General features: G+C 39.4%; 1 protein-coding gene across 3 annotated transcripts in view; it reads right to left on the bottom strand.

Moving 5' to 3' along the window:
• The window catches only part of LOC129940018 (uncharacterized), a 286,224-nt gene that overhangs the window by 12,509 nt on the left and 249,762 nt on the right, over positions 1-23,953 (bottom strand). For 2 of the 3 annotated variants that reach the window (XM_056048241.1, XM_056048243.1), the window contains 6 exons: positions 22,593-22,907; positions 22,295-22,525; positions 20,601-22,001; positions 20,353-20,535; positions 20,194-20,289; positions 16,564-16,681 (listed from right to left, as the gene is read on the bottom strand). In XM_056048241.1, coding sequence (XP_055904216.1) covers positions 16,564-16,681; positions 20,194-20,289; positions 20,353-20,535; positions 20,601-22,001; positions 22,295-22,525; positions 22,593-22,907 — 2,344 coding nt within the window. Of the gene's footprint in view, positions 1-15,474; positions 15,781-16,563; positions 16,682-20,193; positions 20,290-20,352; positions 20,536-20,600; positions 22,002-22,294; positions 22,526-22,592; positions 22,908-23,953 lie in introns of those variants that run through there. The other variant, XM_056048242.1, reaches the window with a different exon arrangement.

Below are 23,953 nucleotides of genomic sequence, written 5' to 3'. Positions count from 1 at the left end.
CTGTTCTAATCATTCAGAATCGAGTATTGTTCGGACTTTTTGATCTTTCGAAATACCAATATCAAATCTTTAATAAGTGGTTTTATAATTTTGAGTTACAAAAGAAACAACAGCTGTCGCTGCTTTTATTTATTTAAATCAGCTAAGTCATGTTTTCGTTAACATTTTATTTGCACGAGTAATATTGTAAAAATAGGTGATTTGAATTTACTAAACAATTTCCCTCTATGGTGAAATAAGTTGATATATTTAAAACTAAAGTAATTACGGACGGATTTACTGTTGACAACCTACGCAAACTAATTAAGGACAACGAACTTCGGATATGCACGTAGAAAGTAAGGTCCCTTAATAGACAAGCGGCCGAAGAATTAGCAGAAACCCTACACTGCTTTAAAGCAGAAATCACCGCCATCCAGAAAATACGATTGGATGGGCCGGGCCAAGAGGGGATGAAAAACTGCCATATTTACTATGGCTACTGCTGCCACGAAAACCAACAGCGTTTATTTGGATGCGGCTTTGTCATTGGAGCCAGACTTAGGTAAGAAGTCTTGATCTATAGGTGTATCAATGAGCGCCTCATGACCATCCGCATCAAGGCTAAATTTGGCAACATTATACTGATATGCGCACACGCTCTCACAGAAGCGAAGGATGACAGCACCAAAGATATGTTCTTCGAGCTTTTAGACAAACCATATGAGCAGTGTCCTAGCTACGATATTAAAATTGTCCTGGGCGATTTTAATGCCAAGCTAGGAAGGGAAGACATCTTTGGTGGAATAATCGGGAATAACAGCCTGCACGATAACACTTCCGATAACGGATTCAGGCTCATAGATTTTGCTGCGTGGCGAAACGTCATGGTAGTCAGTACGTGTTTTCCACACCTCAACATCTACAAAGGAACTTGGACTTCTCCAGATCAATCTACCGTCAACCAGATTGACCATATTGCTATCGACGGCAGCATCATGAACTCTGACCACTACCTTGTTGTAGCCAAGGTAGCACTTCGGGTTTCCAGACCTAAGGCAAAACAGGGAAATGCTGGGAGAAGGTACAACGTCGAACGGCTACAATCGCAAGAGATTGTCAAACCCCTTTACGACCGAGTTACAAGTAACCTCTCTCGAAGTTCTCTGCCGCCAACACAATGTATCAAAAACCAGTGGAAACATTGCCAAGATGCAATCAGAGAAGCCGCCTTAACAAGGAACCCCTGGTTTGATGAGGAATGTCGGCAGGCAAAAGCAGCCAAACAACAGGCACGCAAAGCGGCGCTGCATAAATGGACGAGAGCTGCTCATGAGTTCTATGAGAAGAAGAGGGGAGAGGGACACCGACTTCTCAAAAGGAAAAAGAGAGGGCATGACAAGCGTGCGGTCGAAGATGTTGAGAGGTTTAAAAGCAGGAATGAAGTTCGAAAGTTTTATGAACAGGTGAAACGAAATTCACAGGTACTTAAACCTAGAGCCGAATGCTGCAAAGACGAAAGTGAACATATCATTGTGAAACCGCAGTCAATGCTGAGGATATGGTAGGACCACTTCTGCAGACTGTATAACGGCGACGATGAACCGAATTCCGCTGTAGAGCAGGGTGATCCATTGAACATAGACGACGAAAGCCAACAATCCCGACGAAATAAAGATTGCCATATCTAAGGTGAGGTCAAATAAAGCCTCTGGAGTGGATGGCTTGAAAGCCAAGCTCTTTAAAGCAGCTAGAGATAAGTTGGTTAGGAGCATGCACCAACTTATCAATAAGATATGGTCGGAAGAAAGCATGTCCAATGAATGGAACCTCAATATTGTTTGCCTGCTCCTGAAAAAGGAGACCCTCTAAACTGCACCAACTATAGAGGAATCAGAATATGTCAACGTCTAAAGCGCATCGTCAACTTTTTGATAGGTCCTTATCAGTGTGTTTTAAGACCAGGAAAGTCCACAGCCGATGAATTATTCACATTACGGCAGATGCTCGAAAAACCCAAGAACACCAAATCGACACCCACCATCTTCATCGATTTCAAGGCCGCATACGACAGCATCTACAGGGACGACCTGTATAGAGCCATGTCTAGTTTTGGCATTCCTGCCAAACTCGTCCGTTTGTGCAGGATTACCATGGAGAATTCACGCTGCTCCATAAAGGTTGGAAACAACTTAACATCACCTTTCGATGTCAAAAAAGGGTTTAGACAAGGTGATGCGCTGTCATTCGATTTTTTAACATCGTACTTGAAAGAATAGTGCAGATCTCACACGTCAACACTAGAGGCACTATGTTTCAAAAGTCTGTCCAATTAATAGCATATGCTGATGACATTGACATAATCGGAAGAACTCAGCGTGATGTCAGTGGAGCTTATGTGACTATTGTGGCAGAGGCGGCAAAAATGGATTTAACTGTTAATGAGGGCAAAACAAAGTACATGCTATCTTCAAGAAAGGACGTAAAACACTTACGTCTTGGTCAAAACGTCACCATCGCCAGACGTATCTTTTAGGTTGTCAAGGACTTCGTCTACCTAGGCTCCGCTGTGAACGCAGAAAACAATACCAGCGCTAAGATCAAACGTAGAATAACTCTTGCTAACCGCTGTTTCTTTGGACTAAGGAAGCAATTGAGTGGTAGAATCCTCTCTCGAGGGACCAAAGTGTTGTTGTATAAGACCCCGTCCTCCTATACGGTGCAGAAGCATGGACTATGACAAAAGCTTGGGTCGGCTCGAGAGAAAAGTTCTTCGTGTGATCTACTGTTCCAAATGCATCGAAAGGAAGTGGTGGAGAAGATGGAACGACGAGCTGTAGAGCGAAGTAGACTTAGCCAGAAGGGTAAAAGTCCAACGACTAAGATGGCTGGGTCACGTAGAGCGCATGGAAACCTATGCTCCGGCCCAGAAAGTCTTCGCATCCACACCCACAGGACAGCGTAGTAAAGGAAGACCGCGGATCAGGTGGCGCGCACAAGTGGAAAGTGATCTCACCCAACTTTGAGCGTGAAACTGGAGACATCTAGCTAAGGACCGAGAAGTTTGTTGGGTGCGGCCCTAGCTCACACAGCTCATACGACACCGAAGTTGCAAAGAGTCAATATATCTATTTCTTAATTTATCAAGAAACTCAATACCTAAATTAGCACGTCCAATCGGCATATCAATAAGTTTTAGTCTGATAAGGTGGAAGTTCGTAGCTTATTCGCAGCGGAAATCTCAGGAATTTTTTTTGTAACAGTTTTAGTCTGGATTTAGTTTACGATTTAGTAATACCCGTGGCATGATGGTAAGTGCGTTGGGCTGTCTGAGAACATCGGTTTCATGTGGTTAAAAGCTAATTTTTTCGCAAATGCCATAATCTCCTAGCAAACGGAAACAAGTTCCTTGTTAGCGACGAAGGTTGAGCTTCAGCTCATCTTCAACTTAAAACAAAACAAAAAGTCAGCAAGTGTCGATGGTATATCCAACGTTTTACTAACACATTTACCGATGGAGGCAATTGACATTTACACCACACTCTTCAATAATAAATTGAATTATGCATATTATTATCCAGGGCATTGGAAGATCGCTGTGGTTGATCCTCTCCAGAAAAAGGGAAACGACAACTCCAACCCGTCAAATCTTCGGTCGATAAGTCTTCTTCCGAGTATCAGCAAAGTTTTCGAAAAGATCATTAATAGGGCTCTGACTAAGTGGGCTGCGGACAACAAAATAATTCCGGATAAACAGTTCGGGTTCAAGGCGGGTCATGACACAATTCATGTGCATCTAAACTTGTTTCTAATATCCAATGGAATAAATCAAAACAACAATGCACAGGTGCTGTTCTGGTTGATTTGGAAAAGGTCTTTGACACCGTACGGTTAGAGGATCTTTACCTAAAACTGAGCAGGCTTGGCATTAGCAAGCTATTGTTGTATATACTTTAGGATATGCTTAATGGTAGAAAGTTTGTTGTCAAATGTAGCAATATAACTTCTACCACAAGATTCTCAATTAAAAATGTGTTGCGGTAAATTTTACCACAACAAGTTTCACCTCCCTTGTTGCTAACTACCCTTAATGAGTTCTTACTGCGGCCGCAAAATTCTGGAAGAGTTTAGTAGAAACCTGGACCATCAGCCAGTGACCTGCTCTTCTAGCATTTTGGGAAAGCAAATTTAACAGGTCCTACCAAAGTGTGCGAAAGGATTCCACACCAACGAACTGTGCGACGGTTGGCCCACATATTGGAAAAACAATATCGTCAAGGCATGAAGACGATACCCATGCCCAACAATGTGTGTAGAAAAGTCACACCAACGTTAACGTAGTATGGCCGAGAGCCCACCATAAAGTAGATAATTATTAACGATAGAAAAATCACTCCAAGAATATCTTAATAACTTTTATTTTAATTATAGGCTTGGCTACCGACTTCCTTTAACACCACATAAGTAGTCTTTCCTCAACTAAAAACTAGCGCGTGTAAATACTCGGTAATGCGAGGAATTCCACACGATTTTTCCAGAAAGTCTTGACTGGAATGGGTTCGAAAGTGAAGAGCTGAACTCACTCATTGAGCTACTGGGTGATCGCATCACCTCTTTAAAGAGATCGCGTGCGATGAAAGATATCTGGCTTCTCGGTCGCACACCCAATCTTATGGATGGAGGAAGTTGCGGGACCGAGACAGATCGATCACCACGCAAAAGGTCCGAGAGGATTGCCTGAGGGCAAGTAGCCGGAAGGGTCAAGCTCGCCATGATGATGGCCACTTTTTGAATTGCGTCCAAAGCCTTTTGACTAAAGAAAAATTGTGTGAAGGAATTTTTTTTGAAAAGACATACATTAAGTAATTTTTCTACGATAGTTTTTTTTTTCCTTTAAGGTTCTATTAAGTTAAAGATTTTGTTTTGTCCTGCGGTGGAGAAAAGTGAGGAAGGATTACTATAGTCGTTTGAGGAAATCAAAAAGAAGCTAAGTATAGTGTTTCTAAGAATATTGCGTTTTTTTTTTTCTGGTGTTCATTTGGTTTAAATTCGTCCTTTTGACCTACGAGTCGAAATATTAATTTTCGGTTATTACGGGACGCGTTTACCGTTTTATTTTTTTGATTTTTGTTTCTTATCGAAATAATTTTCTTCGAGTGATTTCTTTTATCGTTTTTTTTTTTTATTATTATATTCATTCATATTCATTTTCTTTTGCAAGACATTTATCGAGAATTGACCTTCTGTCAATCTCAATAATTCAATTTGTATCTTTCCCTTTTCAAAAGATCCTGGTTTTTAATCCCGGCTTCGGCCAAGGTTTTCCAGGCAATAAAACACAACTTAAATTTCCTTTCGGGAAAATAAAACCTTTCTTTTATTTCGTAAGTTTATTTGAAGGAAAATTTTTCAGCGACTGGTTTTGGTAAACTTCCAGTAAAAAGTTTCCTGGCGCCCACTATAATCAATACGACTTGGAGAAATTCACCTCGTCGTATTTCGATATCATTTTGATATCAATTTCATTTCAATTTTATTAATCACCTTGATTAATAAAATATTCACCTCATCGAAACCCCCCCTTAAGCTGAGCTACTGGGCTGGCAATACTTTTATTGCTACCTGTGGTGAATTCTTCCATCTGTTTGTCATATCGACTGACGTAAAGTGTCATAATAACTCTCGCGGCACATCGGCGGTGTGCAATTTCGTTTCTTTTTTTATTTTAATCATTTAAGATAAGATTAATTTCATTCGCGTTCGATCTTCGACAATATTGGAATCGGAAATCCAATATTGTTTAAAAACAATCGAAATTATTACAGTCCGTCGGGTCGGTTATACGGTGGAAAAATTTGCAACAAATTGGTGCCCAACGTGGGGCTTTCTTTCATTTTTGGAATACCTACTTGTGATTGTTTGGTTTTGTCCTGTGTTTAGGGAAGTTAATTGTTTTTGTGCTTTACTTTTTTTAAAGATTTAATTACTTGGTGGTGTTATTTTTTTTTTCATTTAGGTGAGGTGTCTCGTGGAATTTACGGCCACAGGAGGCCTAAGGATATAACCTATAAAAGGAAAGAAGGGAATCCGGGAGTTTTTTTTGTATTTTTTTGATTTTGCCTGGAAAAAATATTAAGTGAGTCCTTTGAATATTTTTTAAGTTTTTGCATATACATATTGTTTAATAGTCGTATACCTACATATATAATAACTTTCATTGTTTTTGATATTTATTTTACTTTTATATAAAGTGAATATTTTCTTGATTTTGGAATCCATTTTGTCATATAGTGATATAGTGCTCTCTCTCGCACCTTCTGTGGAAATAGATTGCACATTTTAGTGAAGTTTGGTTTAATATTCAAGTGTTGCCATTTAACTATTTCGATTCTTTTAATAGATTGTTTTTTTATTTGCTTTCGATATTTAAATTTGATCGAATCTAATAATTAATTAATTATTTGAACAAGGGTTGCCACTTTAGGTTATAGGAATTTATTTGGGAAATATTTTAATTTTTTTTTTCCTCTTCTTTTGCGATATTGTTAAATAAGTTAAAATCGTTAGTTGCTATATACAGTTGAATTAAATTGCTCTTAAATAAAAAGAAAACAATTTTTTTTACTTTGCTTTTCTGTTCTTTCACGTCTGCTAGTAATACGTTTATTTTTGGTATCAATCAAACAGAATTTTGAACCATTTTTTTTTAACTTCGGTTTTAGCTCAAGATTCATATACTTTTTAAATTTGTTTCGTGGGTCATCTTGGAAAAAATAGTTTTTTAATATGGACGTAAGTCAGATTAATAGGTTATCTCAGGACGAGATTACCTATGAAATAGAATGTCGCGGTTTGATTGTCGGAACGGTTGAAGATATGAGAAAGTCTCTTAGGACAACGCTTAAGTTAGAACGTAGGAATTCTTTTGTAGCTGCATCATATCCTTTCACTTTCGAGGAGGATTTCATGGCAGTTGAAAAGAAATTGATAGAGATAGGGAAACTTTTAGAGAATCCTCCGAAGTCGGAAACTTCGGGTGAATATTTAAAAATTTTAACGAAAGTAGAATGGTGCTTGCGTAGGCTAGATAGGAGCATTCCTGAAAATGAAAGTCAGGATAAATCAAAGCTTGCCTTGAAAAATAAGGTGATTATGACCATGTCGGTATTAGAGAGGGATGAGGAGGAGGATATTGAGGAAGAACAGGTGGGAAGGGAAAAAGAGATGGATAAACAGCTCCCCGCTGCAACAACAAAAAGTGGGTCTATAGGTACTGCTGTCGATACATCAACGAGCGTAAGAGAGGCAGTCGATAGGAGGAATAATCCTGAAAATGGGGATTTTGTTCCAGGAAGGATTTATGTGGAATCGGACCGATTCCACAACATCGCCAAATGGGAAGTTAAATTCACTGGAGAACGCTGTGGTACTTCAGTGAATTCATTCTTAGAGAGAATTGAGGAAATGAGACAGGCTAGGGGGGTTTCGGAAACCCAACTTTTTAGGTCAGCAGTAGAGCTATTCGTCGGAAAAGCATTGATTTGGTATAGGGCAGTTAGGGTTTCGGTTAATTCATGGCAGGAACTAGTGAAGGAGTTGAAACTCGAATTCTTGCCACCGAATTATGACGACCAGCTTCTAGAGGAGATTAGGCGCCGGACTCAAGGCAAAGATGAATCCATCGGTGTCTATGTCGCGACGATGTCGAATTTGTTTGGGAGATTGACAGAACCAATAACTGAGAGTAGAAGGTTGTCAATAATTCAAAGGAACTTGACACCCTTCTACCAAACACAACTTGGTTTGGCGAAACCAACTTGTGTGTCAGATTTGGTGACGTTAGGTAGGAGTTTAGAAGCCGTTAGGGCCAACGTAGATGCGTATGTTCCACCACCAAGTGTTAGGCAGAATAGGTCTTTGCTAGAACCGGATCTAGCATATGTAGGTGACGATACTCCCTCGGTTTCGGTTGTTACAGAGAACAACGAAACTCATCGTCAGGCCCAATCATCGAACCAATCTCGTGCCAATTCGAACATTCGGTGTTTTAGGTGTAATGGATCAGGCCATTATGCAGATAGGTGTTCTGCTCCTAGGCGTTGTTTCGGATGTGGGGCTTTAGGAGTCAAAAGATCAGAATGTAGGAAATGCTCGGGAAATGGGCAGCGAACTCCTGCGGCAGCAGGGCGAGGAGTTCAGAAGCGTTAGGGTTTTTGCCTGCTGGAAACCAGCTGGTAAATAGGGTTCATTTAGGGTTCACCTTGGAGGCAAACGGGAATGATAGGAGACCATTTTTAAAAATTAGTATTTATGGTTCTGAATTCGTAGGGCTACTAGATTCAGGAGCTTCCAGGACCATAATAGGTAGGGACTCTTGGAAAATACTTGGTGATTTAGGGTTTATTGTGAAGAAAGACACTGTCCACTGCGTGTGTTTGGCAGACGGGTCAGGTGTGGAAGTGTTAGGGACACTCTCTCTTCCGATAGTAGTTGAGGATAGGGCAATCCTTATTGATTGCTTAATTATACCAACTTTGCCGCACACCGTGATTTTAGGCGCAGATTTTTGGGCGCTGTCGGGCATTGTCCCGGATCTCAGGTCACGAGAGTGGAATTTTTCCGAACAGACCGTTGCTGTTTCGGTATGTTCTATTATAGAACGATCAGAGTTGGATGAAAGGGAAATAAAAGCTTTAGAAACATTAGTGGAGGATTCGTTTAGGAAAATGCCCGAGGGCTTAGGTTGCACAACACTAGTCGAGCACAAAATTAGGACGTCGGCAGAGCCGATAAAACAACGGTACTATCCGGTCTCCCCGGCAATGCAGGTTCATATAGATAGGGAACTTAATGAAATGTTAGAGGCAGGAGTTATTGAGAGATCGACAAGTGCTTGGTCATCTCCAATACTGTTAGTAAAAAAGAAAGATGGCTCCTTTAGATTCTGCGTAGACTATAGGAAGCTGAATAAGAATACTGATAGGGATGCGTATCCCTTACCGTATATTAGTTCAATAGGCTTCGTGGTGCTAGGTTCCTGTCTTCACTAGATATCAAGTCAGCGTACTGGCAGATTCCTATGGAGGAGGAATCTAAGCCTTATACTGCCTTTACGGTACCTGGACGGGGTTTATTTCAGTTTAGGAGAATGCCTTTCGGACTCCATAACTCACCAGCGACTTGGCAAAGATTTATCGACACGGTATTGGGTGCCGACCTTGAGCCATTCGTTTTTGTCTATTTAGACGACATCATTATCATTGCCGAAACTTTTGAAAAACACCTCGAAGTTCTCAGTGAAGTGATGAAAAGGTTGAGCGATGCCGGATTAAAGGTTAGCAAGGAAAAATGCAACTTTTGCATGCCTTCGCTTAAATTTTTAGGATATATAGTGGATCGTAATGGGTTGCATGTCGATCCTGAAAAAGTTGACAGTATGGTTAGGATTCCAGCACCGAGGAATGTTAAAGAGGTTAGGAGTTTTATAGGGACAGTTTCATGGTACCGTCGTTTTGTACCAAATTTCGCTGAATTGCTAAGACCGTTATCAGATTTATTAAAAAAGAATAGGAAGTTCACTTGGACTCAAGAATGCGAGGATAGCTTTAGGAAGGCAAAAGAGTGTTTGGTGACAGCACCTATACTCACTTGCCCAGATTTCAAACGACCTTTTGTCGTTCAAACAGACGCGTCAGATTTTGGTATCGGTGCAGTTCTCTCACAGAACTTTGATGAGGGAGAAAAGGTTGTCTGTTACCTTAGTAGGTCTCTAAATAGAAACGAAAGGAATTATAGTACGACAGAGAAGGAATGCTTGGCTGTGCTTTGGGCTATTGAGAAGTTGCGACCGTATCTCGAAGGTGTTCAATTTACTGTCGTAACTGATCATTATTCCTTGGTATGGCTAAGTAATTTGAAAGATCCACAGGGTAGGTTGGCTCGTTGGGCCATTAGGTTACAACAGTTCGACTTCGAAATCGTTCATCGCAAGGGGAAAGAGCATGTGGTTCCAGATATGCTCTCTCGAGGAGTGCCACAGTTGGGTGGTATCTCAGAAGAGGTTTCAGACCCTTGGGTGGTAAAAATGATTGCGCAAGTGAATGCCAATCCACTTAGGTTTCCGGCCTGGAGAGTTGAACATGGACAGTTGTTCAAGCTTGTAAAGGCTAGTCATATTATAGTTCATCAAGATAATCAAGAATGGAAGAGAGTGATAGGTAAAAAGGATAGGTTAGGGATTTTACAGGATAATCATGATAATCCATTAGCGGGTCACATGGGAGTTAGGAAAACTTTTGCCAGGATAGCGGCAAAGTTCTACTGGCCAAAAATGAGGGCTGATATCACCAAGTACGTTAGGAGTTGTCAAGTTTGCCAACAGGTGAAACCTGTTAATGAAAAACCAGCTGGGTTGATGACGGAGAGGGTAGGAATCAAATCACCGTGGGAGATGATTTGTATAGATTTGGTAGGGCCGCTTCCTAAATCTAGTAGGGGTTTTACATACATTTTGACGGTGGTGGATTACTTTACAAAGTTTCCACTACTGTTTGCGTTGAGGTCGGCTACTGCAAAAGCTATCTGTAGGGAACTCGAAGACAATGTCTTCCTACTTTTTGGCATACCAAAGGTGACCGTCTGTGACAACGGTCCCCAATTCCGATCGAAGGAATTGAAAACGCTTTGCCAGGCGTACGCGTCACAAATAAAATTTACAGCCCATTATCATCCGCAGGCGAATCCTGCGGAGAGGATTAATCAGATCCTTAAAACCACCTTAAGGGCATATGTTGGGGAAAATCAACGGGTTTGGGACACTCAACTGAGTAAAGTGGCGTGCGCCATTCGCACGTCACAACACGAAGTTTTGGGAGTGTCTCCTTACTATGCGAACTTCGGGAGAGAAATGGTTACTTCGGGTAAAGAAGCACCATCTGTAGGGAATGATTCAGAAGACGTTCAGGATCCGGAGGGGATCAGGGAACGCTTTAAAAGGCTTAGGGCCGATATTGTAAAGAAGCTGGGAGTAGCTTCTAAACGTTCTGCGGAAGCCTACAATCTTCGACGGCGTGATGTTCAATATCACCCCGGCGAACTTGTATGGCGCAGGAATTTCACGCTTTCGGATGCCGCGAATTATTATGCAGCCAAATTAGCACCGAAATTTGTCGGTCCGTTTTTAATTGATAAGCGTTTGTCACCTTGGACATACGTCTTGAAAGATAGTAATGGTAAAGAACGCGGAACTTGGCATGTTAAGGATTTAAAACCGTTTACAAATGCATCCGAAGTTTTTAATAATTAACGTAGTTTACTTTTTGCTTTGATTACTTTGCACTTTGATTTTGGTTAAATTGTTTTTAGTTAACGATTTTTTTTTCTGATGGAAATTATTTTCATTTCCCTGGGGCCGTCTTTAGAAATGTGTTACCTATGGCGTTAACCAACGGTAACTACATTTCCTAGGAGGTAAGGGTGGGATTTGTTGCGGTAAATTTTACCACAACAAGTTTCACCTCCCTTGTTGCTAACTACCCTTAATGAGTTCTTACTGCGGCCGCAAAATTCTGGAAGAGTTTAGTAGAAACCTGGACCATCAGCCAGTGACCTGCTCTTCTAGCATTTTGGGAAAGCAAATTTAACAGGTCCTACCAAAGTGTGCGAAAGGATTCCACACCAACGAACTGTGCGACGGTTGGCCCACATATTGGAAAAACAATATCGTCAAGGCATGAAGACGATACCCATGCCCAACAATGTGTGTAGAAAAGTCACACCAACGTTAACGTAGTATGGCCGAGAGCCCACCATAAAGTAGATAATTATTAACGATAGAAAAATCACTCCAAGAATATCTTAATAACTTTTATTTTAATTATAGGCTTGGCTACCGACTTCCTTTAACACCACATAAGTAGTCTTTCCTCAACTAAAAACTAGCGCGTGTAAATACTCGGTAATGCGAGGAATTCCACACGATTTTTCCAGAAAGTCTTGACTGGAATGGGTTCGAAAGTGAAGAGCTGAACTCACTCATTGAGCTACTGGGTGATCGCATCACCTCTTTAAAGAGATCGCGTGCGATGAAAGATATCTGGCTTCTCGGTCGCACACCCAATCTTATGGATGGAGGAAGTTGCGGGACCGAGACAGATCGATCACCACGCAAAAGGTCCGAGAGGATTGCCTGAGGGCAAGTAGCCGGAAGGGTCAAGCTCGCCATGATGATGGCCACTTTTTGAATTGCGTCCAAAGCCTTTTGACTAAAGAAAAATTGTGTGAAGGAATTTTTTTTGAAAAGACATACATTAAGTAATTTTTCTACGATAGTTTTTTTTTTCCTTTAAGGTTCTATTAAGTTAAAGATTTTGTTTTGTCCTGCGGTGGAGAAAAGTGAGGAAGGATTACTATAGTCGTTTGAGGAAATCAAAAAGAAGCTAAGTATAGTGTTTCTAAGAATATTGCGTTTTTTTTTTCTGGTGTTCATTTGGTTTAAATTCGTCCTTTTGACCTACGAGTCGAAATATTAATTTTCGGTTATTACGGGACGCGTTTACCGTTTTATTTTTTTGATTTTTGTTTCTTATCGAAATAATTTTCTTCGAGTGATTTCTTTTATCGTTTTTTTTTTTTATTATTATATTCATTCATATTCATTTTCTTTTGCAAGACATTTATCGAGAATTGACCTTCTGTCAATCTCAATAATTCAATTTGTATCTTTCCCTTTTCAAAAGATCCTGGTTTTTAATCCCGGCTTCGGCCAAGGTTTTCCAGGCAATAAAACACAACTTAAATTTCCTTTCGGGAAAATAAAACCTTTCTTTTATTTCGTAAGTTTATTTGAAGGAAAATTTTTCAGCGACTGGTTTTGGTAAACTTCCAGTAAAAAGTTTCCTGGCGCCCACTATAATCAATACGACTTGGAGAAATTCACCTCGTCGTATTTCGATATCATTTTGATATCAATTTCATTTCAATTTTATTAATCACCTTGATTAATAAAATATTCACCTCATCGAAACCCCCCCTTAAGCTGAGCTACTGGGCTGGCAATACTTTTATTGCTACCTGTGGTGAATTCTTCCATCTGTTTGTCATATCGACTGACGTAAAGTGTCATAATAACTCTCGCGGCACATCGGCGGTGTGCAATTTCGTTTCTTTTTTTATTTTAATCATTTAAGATAAGATTAATTTCATTCGCGTTCGATCTTCGACAATATTGGAATCGGAAATCCAATATTGTTTAAAAACAATCGAAATTATTACAGTCCGTCGGGTCGGTTATACGGTGGAAAAATTTGCAACAAATGGTCTTCAACAGAGAGCGGTGAATTCGCCGATTCTCTTCAGTATTTAAACAATCGATCTGATAAGAAGTCTTACAAAGCCAATTGCGCACGCCACCGATCTAATTGCGCACAGAACGGCCCGAAAGGTTGAGGTTATTAGAATTCTCTTGCAGCGTGAGTTCGGGAAGACTGGAAACTGAAAATAAATGTCCGAGACTCGGAGACAATTTTGTTCCGGACTCCGTTGGCTAGGGCCACGAGGGATACGTGCAAGAATTGGCACAAGATGGTCATCGTTGATCTTCCCGGCAAGCAATTAGCGAGCAAAAGTGTAGTGATGTACCTCGGTATCTGGTTAGATCAGTATTTATATTTCGACAGACATATAAATGCTGCTCTGACCAGGGCCAGAGGACCCTTCGCTCTGACGAAACTGCTGTTTTTTAGCAGTCGGGTTGACCACGGAGTGTAGGTAATTTGCTGCTTCACCCCCATACGGCCAATGATCGTTTATGGTTGTCCTGTGTGGTTGAACGTTACCCCTTCCCAGATGAAGAAGGTTCGGGTGTTTAAGACGCTGTACCGGCTTATATCAAACAGACGAATCTTCCTATGTGCATTACTACTCCAACGGGGTCCTATACAACAGGGCTCTAATCAACAGAATTGACAATTTCGTGATAAAATTCGTTCGAGGTCACATTGCAAGAGCTATGTCTTGGATCAACAATTTAATTTTCGGGGCGGTTTATCCGAACGACGAGTATTTTGAAAGTGCACGCTTGAGCGGCTTCATTCCACGTTGCACAAAATTGTTTTGGAGATAAAATCATATTTTAGTCGTAAAATTTTCGAGGTGACAATGTTTTTTTTTCATTTATAAAAAAAATTGTTAAATGGATATTTTCAAACAATATACTTCTTTGATATCACGTTACAATATATTATTTATTATAAAACATGTGATTCAAGTCTCTAGCGTTTTTGGTTCATGAGATATTTTGGGTCAACCAGAATGTTTACCTTTTTTTAAACTGCTATGGTAAAGAAACTACTTCATTTTCTTGAGAGTCCTTTCTGCATCTTTTGCCTTATTATCTGTATGAGAAAATTTATTTGAAGTCGATATCTCTTCTGTTTCTTGAGCTATGGATGACGAAAAAAAAGTCGCGAACGCACGGACGTACCAACGTATGAACGAACGTACACACGCACGCACAGACATCTTTCTAAAAATCCTTTATTTCGACTCTAGGGACTTTGAACTTCGAGAAATGTCAAAATTTTCAATTCGACAAATCGGACCCATTACAATTACTTCATATGGGATGTTAAAAATACAAAAGATTTTATGGGATTCACTTGACAAAATGGTCCTCAAATAAAATTAAAAAAGTCGATAATTTGTTAGGAATTTTCGAAAATATAAATCTTAAAAAAGATGAGGAAAAAATTCATGACTGTAAATCACTACACTTCCTAAACAGCTCCATTTGACGCACAAAGTTGTATATTTGAAAAACAAAGAAACGTTTCTGTAATGTTTCTCAAGCGTCTACACCAAAAATCAGAGTAGAAATATTGCACATTTTTGTTGAAGCATAATTTTAGAAATGGTATTTAAACAATGTTTCCCCAAACGTTTCCTTGATGTGGACACACCTTAATATGCCTGAGATGTAGACTAAACTTTAAGACTAATGATAATTTTGAACATTGCAATGACAGCGAAAGTCAGAGCTTGGTAAAGCATTCAGCATTCACGTAGTACGGTAAGACCGAACTTGGTCTCAAGGGATTTCGTGGCTTTGATGGTAGTTAAATGATGAGATATGCCTTAACCAAGAGTTGATGGATTTTGGCAAGTTCAAATAATGCCTTCTAAACGCTAATTAGTTTAATCTATATCTATTTAACCTTTAAGAGGTGGACTACTAAGATTTTATTAATATTTGTAAATACTGTTTTAGAAAACTAACTGTCCTACAGAGGGCGTTCGAATGTTGTTAGTCAAACGAACCTTGTAATCATACCTTAAACATTGATAATTTTTGTCGATGTTATTAACATTAAGTTATGTTTAACTAAAAATTAAATTAAAAAAACTCAAACATAAAAATAATTTCTATTTTAATATCTGTAGTTACAAAAAATAATAAATATTATAAAATTAATAAAAAATAAAAATATTTGTACAAACCTGTGTGGGGTGTTAAGTGTGAACCGTTGAGCTTATGAGCTTAATTGCAAAGCAAGCTTTATTGCATAGATTGTACAAATTGTAGTTAATGTGTTTCAAGTATATTGTTGTTGTTTTTGTTTTTTTGTTTATATTTTTAAATATTTCAAATTTGAAATATTGCTGATTTATATATGTATTTTATTCAATATCTGTCGCATTTTTAATTATTTTTCAATTTATGATAGCGTTAGAGACAAGGCATCCGCAAAATCATATAAACTTAGAAGAGCTCCATCTACTTTTGGTTAGATTGGCTAGGATTTCCTATAGTTCACATCAGGAGCAAACACAAGCAAAAATAAAATAAACAAAAAAAATAGATAAAATTAAAAAAATACACAAACGAAAAACAAAAATTGAAATTAATAAGAATTAGAAAAAATCATTTTTATACATAAATAGATTTTTTATTGAAATCAAATTAAAAATATCTTATAAATACATATAGATACAAAATGTGCTTTTTAAATGAAAATTACAGTAAACAAATGTTATTAACGGAATGAAGTCGAAGATGAATGTTATTAATTTATGTTTTTAATTTTTTTTTCTGATCGCACGATTGAAATGATTGATGATGATGGTTTATGGATGAATTGCAATTTTTAAGTTCAAATTTCATCTAAAAATTACAACAAGATGAAAACAGACGATATTATTTATTTTTGAAAAAATGTAAAACACCAAAAGAATTTTTTAGAATTGAAAATAGCTTTTGTAGATATTTTTTTTTGTTTTAAATATTTAAGTGATAGACATTTTGAATAAATATTAAAACAAAAATAAGCGCAATGTGTAGGTTCTTTAAATAAAAGGTAAAATAATGAATGAATCAAAATCAAAACATTGAAATCAAAACTTGGCATTCCAATTAGTTTTGTTGTTAGAAGAAAAAAGATACAATCAAAAATCAAATCAAATCAAATCAAATAATGTAAAACAAATTTACTGTGTATGTTGTAGATACTTAAATGTATGTATTTATAAATCGACTGTTGTTAAATTTTGTCTTCAATCAATATATTTCAATATGGTTAGTTTACATACCTGCTACAATTTTGCTCATTTGCATAACTTGTTGAGCCAAAATTTGATTTAGTTGAAGGAGATGTTCGCGTTGTTTCTTCTCTGCATTGATTTTACTTGGAGGCAAACTGACAGTGTCCTGAAATATCAAATGAGAATAAAATTAGTTTGTATATGTAAAAATAAGACAAAAAGTCTTGAGTTTCAGCAGTGTGAGCGAGCGCATCACGACAATCCGCATCAAGGCTAAATTCGCCAACATAAGCCTATATGCGCGCATGCCCCAACAGAGGAGAAAGATGAAGACACCAAAGACATATTCTTTGAGCTCTTGGACAAGACATATGAGCAGTGCCCTGGCTATTACGTTAAAATTGTCTTAGGAGATTTTAATGCCAAGCTAGGAAGAGAAGACATCATTGGTGTCATAATCGGGAGATACAGCCTGCACGACACCACCTTCGACAACGGATTCAGGCTGGTCGATTTCGCTGCGGGGCGAGACGTTCTGGTAGCTAGTACGCAGTTCACGCATCTTAATATCCACAAGGGGATATGGAAATCTGCTGGTCAATCAACCGTCAACCAAATTGACCACATTGCGATCGATGCACGACACTTCTCCAGTATCCAGGATATCCGAACATTCCTTGAAGCCAACATTGACACGGACCACTACCTCGTTGTAGCCAAGGTACGGCTACGGATATCGCGATCCAAGCAAAAACAAGGAAGTACTGTGAGAAGATTCGACGTTAGACGGCTACAATCGCAAGAGACTGCAATGTCCTTTTCCGATCGAGTCTCTAACAAACTCTTAAGGAGTCCTATGCTGCCTGCATTAAGCATAGAAAACCAGTGGCAACATTGCCTTGCAGCCATCAGAGATCCCGCCTCTGAATTTCTAGGTTTCACAGGGCCACCACATCGAAACCCCTGGTTTGACGACGAATGCCGACAAGCAGACTAGAGCTGCTCGTGAGCTCTACGAGCAAAAGAGGAGAAAAGAGAGCACGAGAAACGCGCGATCGAGGAGATAGAGGGATGTCACAACAGGAATGAGGTTTTTACCAAAAGGTAAACAAAACCTCCCAAGGGTACCAGCCACGAACCGAAGTCTGTAAAGACGATCAGGGGAACATCGTAGTAGAACCGCAGTCGATGCTGAGAATATGGAAAGATCACTTCTCCAAATTATATAACAGCGATGACGAACCGAGTTCCGCTGTTAGGGAGATAGAACCGCTCAACCTCGACGACGCAAATCAACAATTCCGCCTACCCGACCTTGACGAAGTGAAGATATCTATAGATAGATAGCTGGAGCTGACAGCATCGCTACCGAAAGCAGCAGACGATGACTTGGTAGGGAGCATGCACCAACTCATCTGCAAAATATGGTCGGAAGAAAGCATGCCCGATGAGTGGAATCTCAGCATAGTGTGCCCGATACATAAGAAAGAAGACCCTCTAAACTGCGCCAACTACAGAGGCATCGGTCTCCTTAACATTGCGTATAAGATCCTCTCTGCCGTATTATGTGAACGTTCTGAAGCCATTCGTTAACAACCTGATTGGTGCTTATCAGTGTGGCTTCAGACCAGGAAAGTCCACTATCGACCAAATATTCACACTACGGCAGATCTTGGAAAAAACCCAGGAGCTTCAAATCGATACCCACCATCGCCTTATCGATTTTAAAGCCGCGTATGACAGCATCTATAGGGAACAGCTCTACCGAGCAATGTCTAGTTTTGGCATCCCTGTCAAACTTATCCGATTGTGCAGAATGACGATGGAGAATGCACGCTGCTCTATCAAGGTCGGAAAAGATCTTACCGATGCATTTGATGTCAAAAAAGGTTTTAGACAAGGCGATGCACTGTCATGCGACTTCTTCAATAGCGTTCTGGAAAGAATTGTGCAAAACTCAACCGTCAATACCAGAAGCACAATCTCCCAAAGGTGTGTCCAATTACTCGGATACGCAGATGATATTGACATACTTGGAAGATCAAATCGTGATGTCAGTCGAGCGTTTTTGAGCATTCCGACGGAAACAAATTAGGTGGGTTTAGTGGTCAATGAGGGCAACACCAAGTATATGCTATCATCCATAAAAGACATTGAACACAGACGTATTGGACAAAACGTCACCATGGGCAGCTATAACTTCGAGGTAGTTAAGGGCTTTGCCTACCTAGGTACCGCTATTAACACAGACAACGACACCAGTGCTAAAATCAAACGAAGAATAACTCTTGCAAATCGCTGCTTCTTTGGACTTAGAAGGCAATTAAGTAAAATTCTCTCTCGAGCATCTAAAATCACCAATTATAAGACACTCATCATCCCGGTTCTCATTTATGGCGCTGAGGCCTGGACCCTGTCAAAGAAAGATAAGAGCGTATAAGGATGCTTCGAGAGAAGCATAGATGGAGAATGGAGAAGAAGATATAACGACGAACTGTACGGGTTGTACAGCGACACTGACCTACTAAGCAGAATTAAAGTCCAACGGCTTAGATGGCTGGGTAATGTAGATCGAATGGACATCAACGCTCCAGCCCGGTATTCGAATCCAAATCCGAGGGACGGCGCAGAAGACCAGACCACGACTCAGGTGGAGCAGCTAGGTGGGAGAGAACCTCAACCAACTTGGCGTGCGAAACTGGAGACAGCTAGCTAGGGACCGAGCTGGCTGGAGACGCGTGTTGGTTGAGGCCCAGGTCCGCCCCAGACTGTAGCGTCACCTTAAATAAGTAAAGCAAGTAAGAGGAGACTTAAATTGTCCACCAATATCGTGTGATTTGACACCTTTATACTTTTTCTTTTGGGGCTTTCATAAGTCGCAAATCTATGCGAAATTGTTTCACACATGGGCCATCGGTCAATTTCAATCTGATTTATGCGAAAAAGTCATAGAAAACTTGAACTTTCGTATATGCTTGTTGCTAATGTTGTCAGAGAAGGAAGGGACCTTCAGTTTATGTGCCGAATTCGAACGGCTAATTCGAGAAAGCTCTTTTCATGACCAGAATTACTCTTGGAGGATTTGTCAATTCCCCACAAGAAGCAGTACCAGTGAAAAAAGTTAGGTGGCACAAGCAGGGATTGAACCCAAGACAGTCCTACGCACACTATCACACTACGGGTACTACCAACGAATTATTTCGTTAAAAAATCGCCATTTTCTTTTCTAGTTCAACGTTGTTTTTTCAATTTCAACTCGGTTAAAGATTATATTTAGTTTGAATCAAATTTCAACCCCTTTTTTCAACCTTGTGTAAACGACTCAGCGAATCAGAGTTTGACGTGACAATTGCTGAGTTTGACACTACTTGATGTGGTTTTGAATTTAAATCAAGAACCGGACAAGTTTCATTTTCAGATTCATAAGTGTCATTTTACCCAAAGTCAAACATTTCAGAGAAGTCCGAAAAATTTCGGACTGCCAAATAAAAACAGAGTAGGATCGATCACTGTCTTGGTCTACTGCTTCTAGCTTGCGGCTTCCCATACATCTCAGGTTTTGAACAAAGTAACAAATCTTTCATGTGATATTCTCCTATTTCACTTATTGAACATGAAATTGATATTGACTATCTTACCCGAAATATACAAATATGTATGTAGAATGGAAAAACTTACATTCGATGAATTAATGGGTGCATCTGAAAGCATTTTCTTAATCACTTCAACTTTTTCTTGCCGACGTTTCTTTTCCTCTGGAGATAGTTCTGGAGTCTGGAAATAAATAAAAGTGACGTTTCCCAAAACTTTTCTCAATATTATAATTTGATGTGTTACCTTTTCGGGAATATACCGTTCCGGTATGACAATTTTATTTGGAGCCAAAAGCAGATTATCAATTGTGTTTTCAGATATTTTCTCACCATGCCCAAGGGCCGATCGAACAACATCTGGGGCGTTAATTCTTGGGCGCAGAGCAACTTCCATGTCAAGATCATCTCTGGCTCTCCAATTTGTGTTCTGTAATTAAAATTAGTTTTAGAATAGTTTATAAAAACAAAACTAAACAGAATGGCAACCCTTACATTTCGATTCATATCGTTTTCTGCCTGAACATTCTCCATAGCTTTTGCATTGACATTATTAGGAGCCGTATAATGGCGTCTTTTCTCTCTAGGAACTGCCCGCCGATGCTTGTGCGATGAAGGAACCTTTTCCGTATTAGAAGTAGACTTTGCCGACGTTGTCGTCGTTGTCGATAAAGTAGTATTGTCTTCGGAGGCACTTCCGGCTGACATTTCGTTCATTATTTGACGAGCCGCTTCGCTCTGGAAAACGGTATTCAAGTCACTTATGCTTTTATTCAAGCTCTGCATTGATTCGGTCTTCTGACGTAGTGCACTTTGAATAGATCCAGGTGGTGCCGGTGGAGGTGGTTGCTGCTGATGATAGTGTCTCGATTTCGAATGATAGCCATTTGGCAAGGAAGACTGATGTTGCTGTTGCTGTTGCTGTGGATGTTGCTTATGGAACGGATATGGATTGCAGTTCCGGTCAGACATTGAAACCATATATGGATTGCTGGTCGTCGTTGATGGCGAATTGCTGTAGTAGTCGGTGTATTTGATAGATTGTCTTGAGCCAGAATGATTTTTATGAACCTTCGGCATTAGCTTAGGAGGTTCAGTATAGGTACGTGGCAATGATTTAGAGCGCGCTTGGTAGTCTTCGTTAATAAATTGCGAGTGATGATGCTCCTCTTCCTGAACCTGGTCAAGATTCTGTGTGGATGTGGTGGTGCTGCGTTCTCGGTCGCGATGACGTCTCTCCGATTCACGCTTCACAATTCGAACTGTTTTTATTTCTTGTTTCTCTTGGTTGGATAGGTTAGCAAAGGGGTTGGTGTCTAAGAACCCATCGCTATCCACTCCACTGTTTTCGAGAGCATCCGGGTCTTGATAGCGATAGGTACGATTGTTCTTGCTATTATCGTCGAATTCGCCGTGTTTATTAGATCCAGAATAGTTCAGAACATTCACACTGGAATGAGCAGAGCTAGTGTCTACATAGAGAGGGGTTGAAAGACTGGGGGTGTCGTTGACTGTCCGATCCACGCTGACCATCGAGTCCAAATCGGTTTCTATCCAGCAAGTGCTGGATGTTCTCTTTTTGATGTGCGAAGATGAAGTCGGGGTTGTCGAACCTTCCTTATTGCCAATCTCCTGATATAGTCGATTTGAATTCTCCGTCAATTGTCGAACAGCTTGGCTTAACTCCTGCCGCTGGCGCTGCATGTCTCCAACTAGTTGCTGAACTCTTTTGAGTTCTGACTCCAGCATGGCTGTGGTGGAGCTAGCATATTGCATGCTCTCTCCTCGCATTGGATTCAAGGCATTTTGAGATCCTCGCGATGCCTGTAACTTTTGCCTAAGAACTAAAAGCTCCTGCTCCAGCCTTGCATTGCCAGCAACAGTTTGTTCCAGTTTCTAGAGAATAGAATAGTATTTAGAAAAATGTTAGAAGTATATAGGGAGTCATTAGTTGGCGGAATTATGGTGATAATATGATTGCGTCTGCTTTCGTGCAAGAGTTAAAGAAAAGAAAAGTAAAGAACTAAAGAAAAATCTAAAATAATTTATTAGAGAGGAGGAGGTGTAGCTTAAGCATGTAAGCATGGCCATTCCATTATGTGATTCCTCTTAATGGTGATGTAAAGCAACAAACAAATTAAAAGAAAACAAAAAAAAAACAGACGACGACTACTAGGCACCTCGTCTACCTTAGAATTTTCAGCTAGCAGCTGATGAACTCTAGACAATTCTGCCTCGAGAATATGCTGCTGTTTTTTAGCTGCTTCCAAAACCATTGGTGTTCCATTGGAATCATGTATTCTAGCACGAAGACCGCCCAAAGCCCGTTCCAAGTCCTCCTTGTCACGTTGCAGATTTTGCAATGTGCCGGATTCTTCCTGCAACAACTGATCCAGCTGATACAGTTGTCTAACTTTGGACTGAAAATATAAAAAACAAAAACGGTAAAAGAGACTTAAAATTTTACATCTTTATCTTAAAACCAACCTGAAGCTCTGTATGATTTGGACTTAAACGGTCCCATTGCTTTTGCTCTTCCTGCAGCATACGTCGTTCTTGTACCCGTTGATTGAATTCCAATCGATCAAGGGTCACGGATTCAGGTCGTTGGAGGCCATTTAAGCGTCCGGTTGTATCGTTGCTGCGATAGAGTGAACCTAATTTAACCATATTATCAACTAAATTCACCAATGGTTTGCTTTTCTCATATTGACGTTCAAGATCAAGAAGATGCTGTTTTAGATAGTCTAAACGTTGTATGGATTCAGCACGAGTTAAGCCTTCAGCTGTGCGTATTCGATTCTGAAGTAAAGAATTTAATACAATTTATTTACATAAATACAAATTAAACAGCGAAATAAGTATGGATTTTGAGTGTTATTAACAGATGTATGTTAAATATAAGCATGTTACTTGGTTAAACATTATTTAAGCCAATATTTTTAGAGAGCTCATTTAAAAAAGGTTAAACAAAATTTTTAAAAGATACCTTACTTTATACCCAATAAAAGAACTGTCAAAATGGATGCGTGGGACATTTTTTCGGAATGTTTCATAAAAGGAGAACTTCAAAATTTCGTCACCTTTTTGATATCTCGGCACTAATCATACCGTTATCCATTCTTAGTCTTTATATGGCCAAAATTGCTAAAACTTAAACTCAAGATCCAGCCAATGCACAGTGCACACATACTCGTAACTTATTCGATAGTTGAAAAGAGAGACTATTTGTCTCACTTCTTCTTTTTACGAAACAATGAACACCGTTGACGTTTTGAATTCAGTACTGTCATATTTATCAACAACACCTTTTCCCACCAGTAACTTATGGGTCATTTTGTAAGAATTATGGCACTCATGTTCTGTATAACTAACGACGATAAAATTCATCGAGAATTATTGAAGTCTCATTAAAATTTCATTTTATAGCATCATCTATCTGTCACTTTGACAGTCTATAGTTTTAATGATTGGAACAATATGAAATGAAAATCACTGTAAAGTGCGATGAAACGGTGCTCGAAAGGCCATAACTTTTTCTCATCAAACGTCAAAACTTATCAGCAAGACCAATATCAAAAACATGTCGGAGGTAAATAAGGTTAGCAAATAATAAATAATTTACTTCTAAAAAAAAAATTTACTTCTAAGCTTCATTGATTATTGAGTTTTTATAATACTTCGGATACAATCCGCGACACCATAATTGACAGCAGATTGACAGTTCAACTTATCGCCTTCCAATAGATATTCCAGTCAAATTGTTTGGGAATTGAACTTATCGGGTTCAGTTACATAAACCCTTGGAATACAGACGCCTTTCTTGAAGGAGAACGCAAATTTTGTTC

Source organism: Eupeodes corollae, chromosome 1 (assembly GCF_945859685.1).
Source record: "Eupeodes corollae chromosome 1, idEupCoro1.1, whole genome shotgun sequence".
NCBI lineage: Eukaryota > Metazoa > Arthropoda > Insecta > Diptera > Syrphidae > Eupeodes > Eupeodes corollae.
This window is presented reverse-complemented; position numbering and strand designations above follow the sequence as displayed.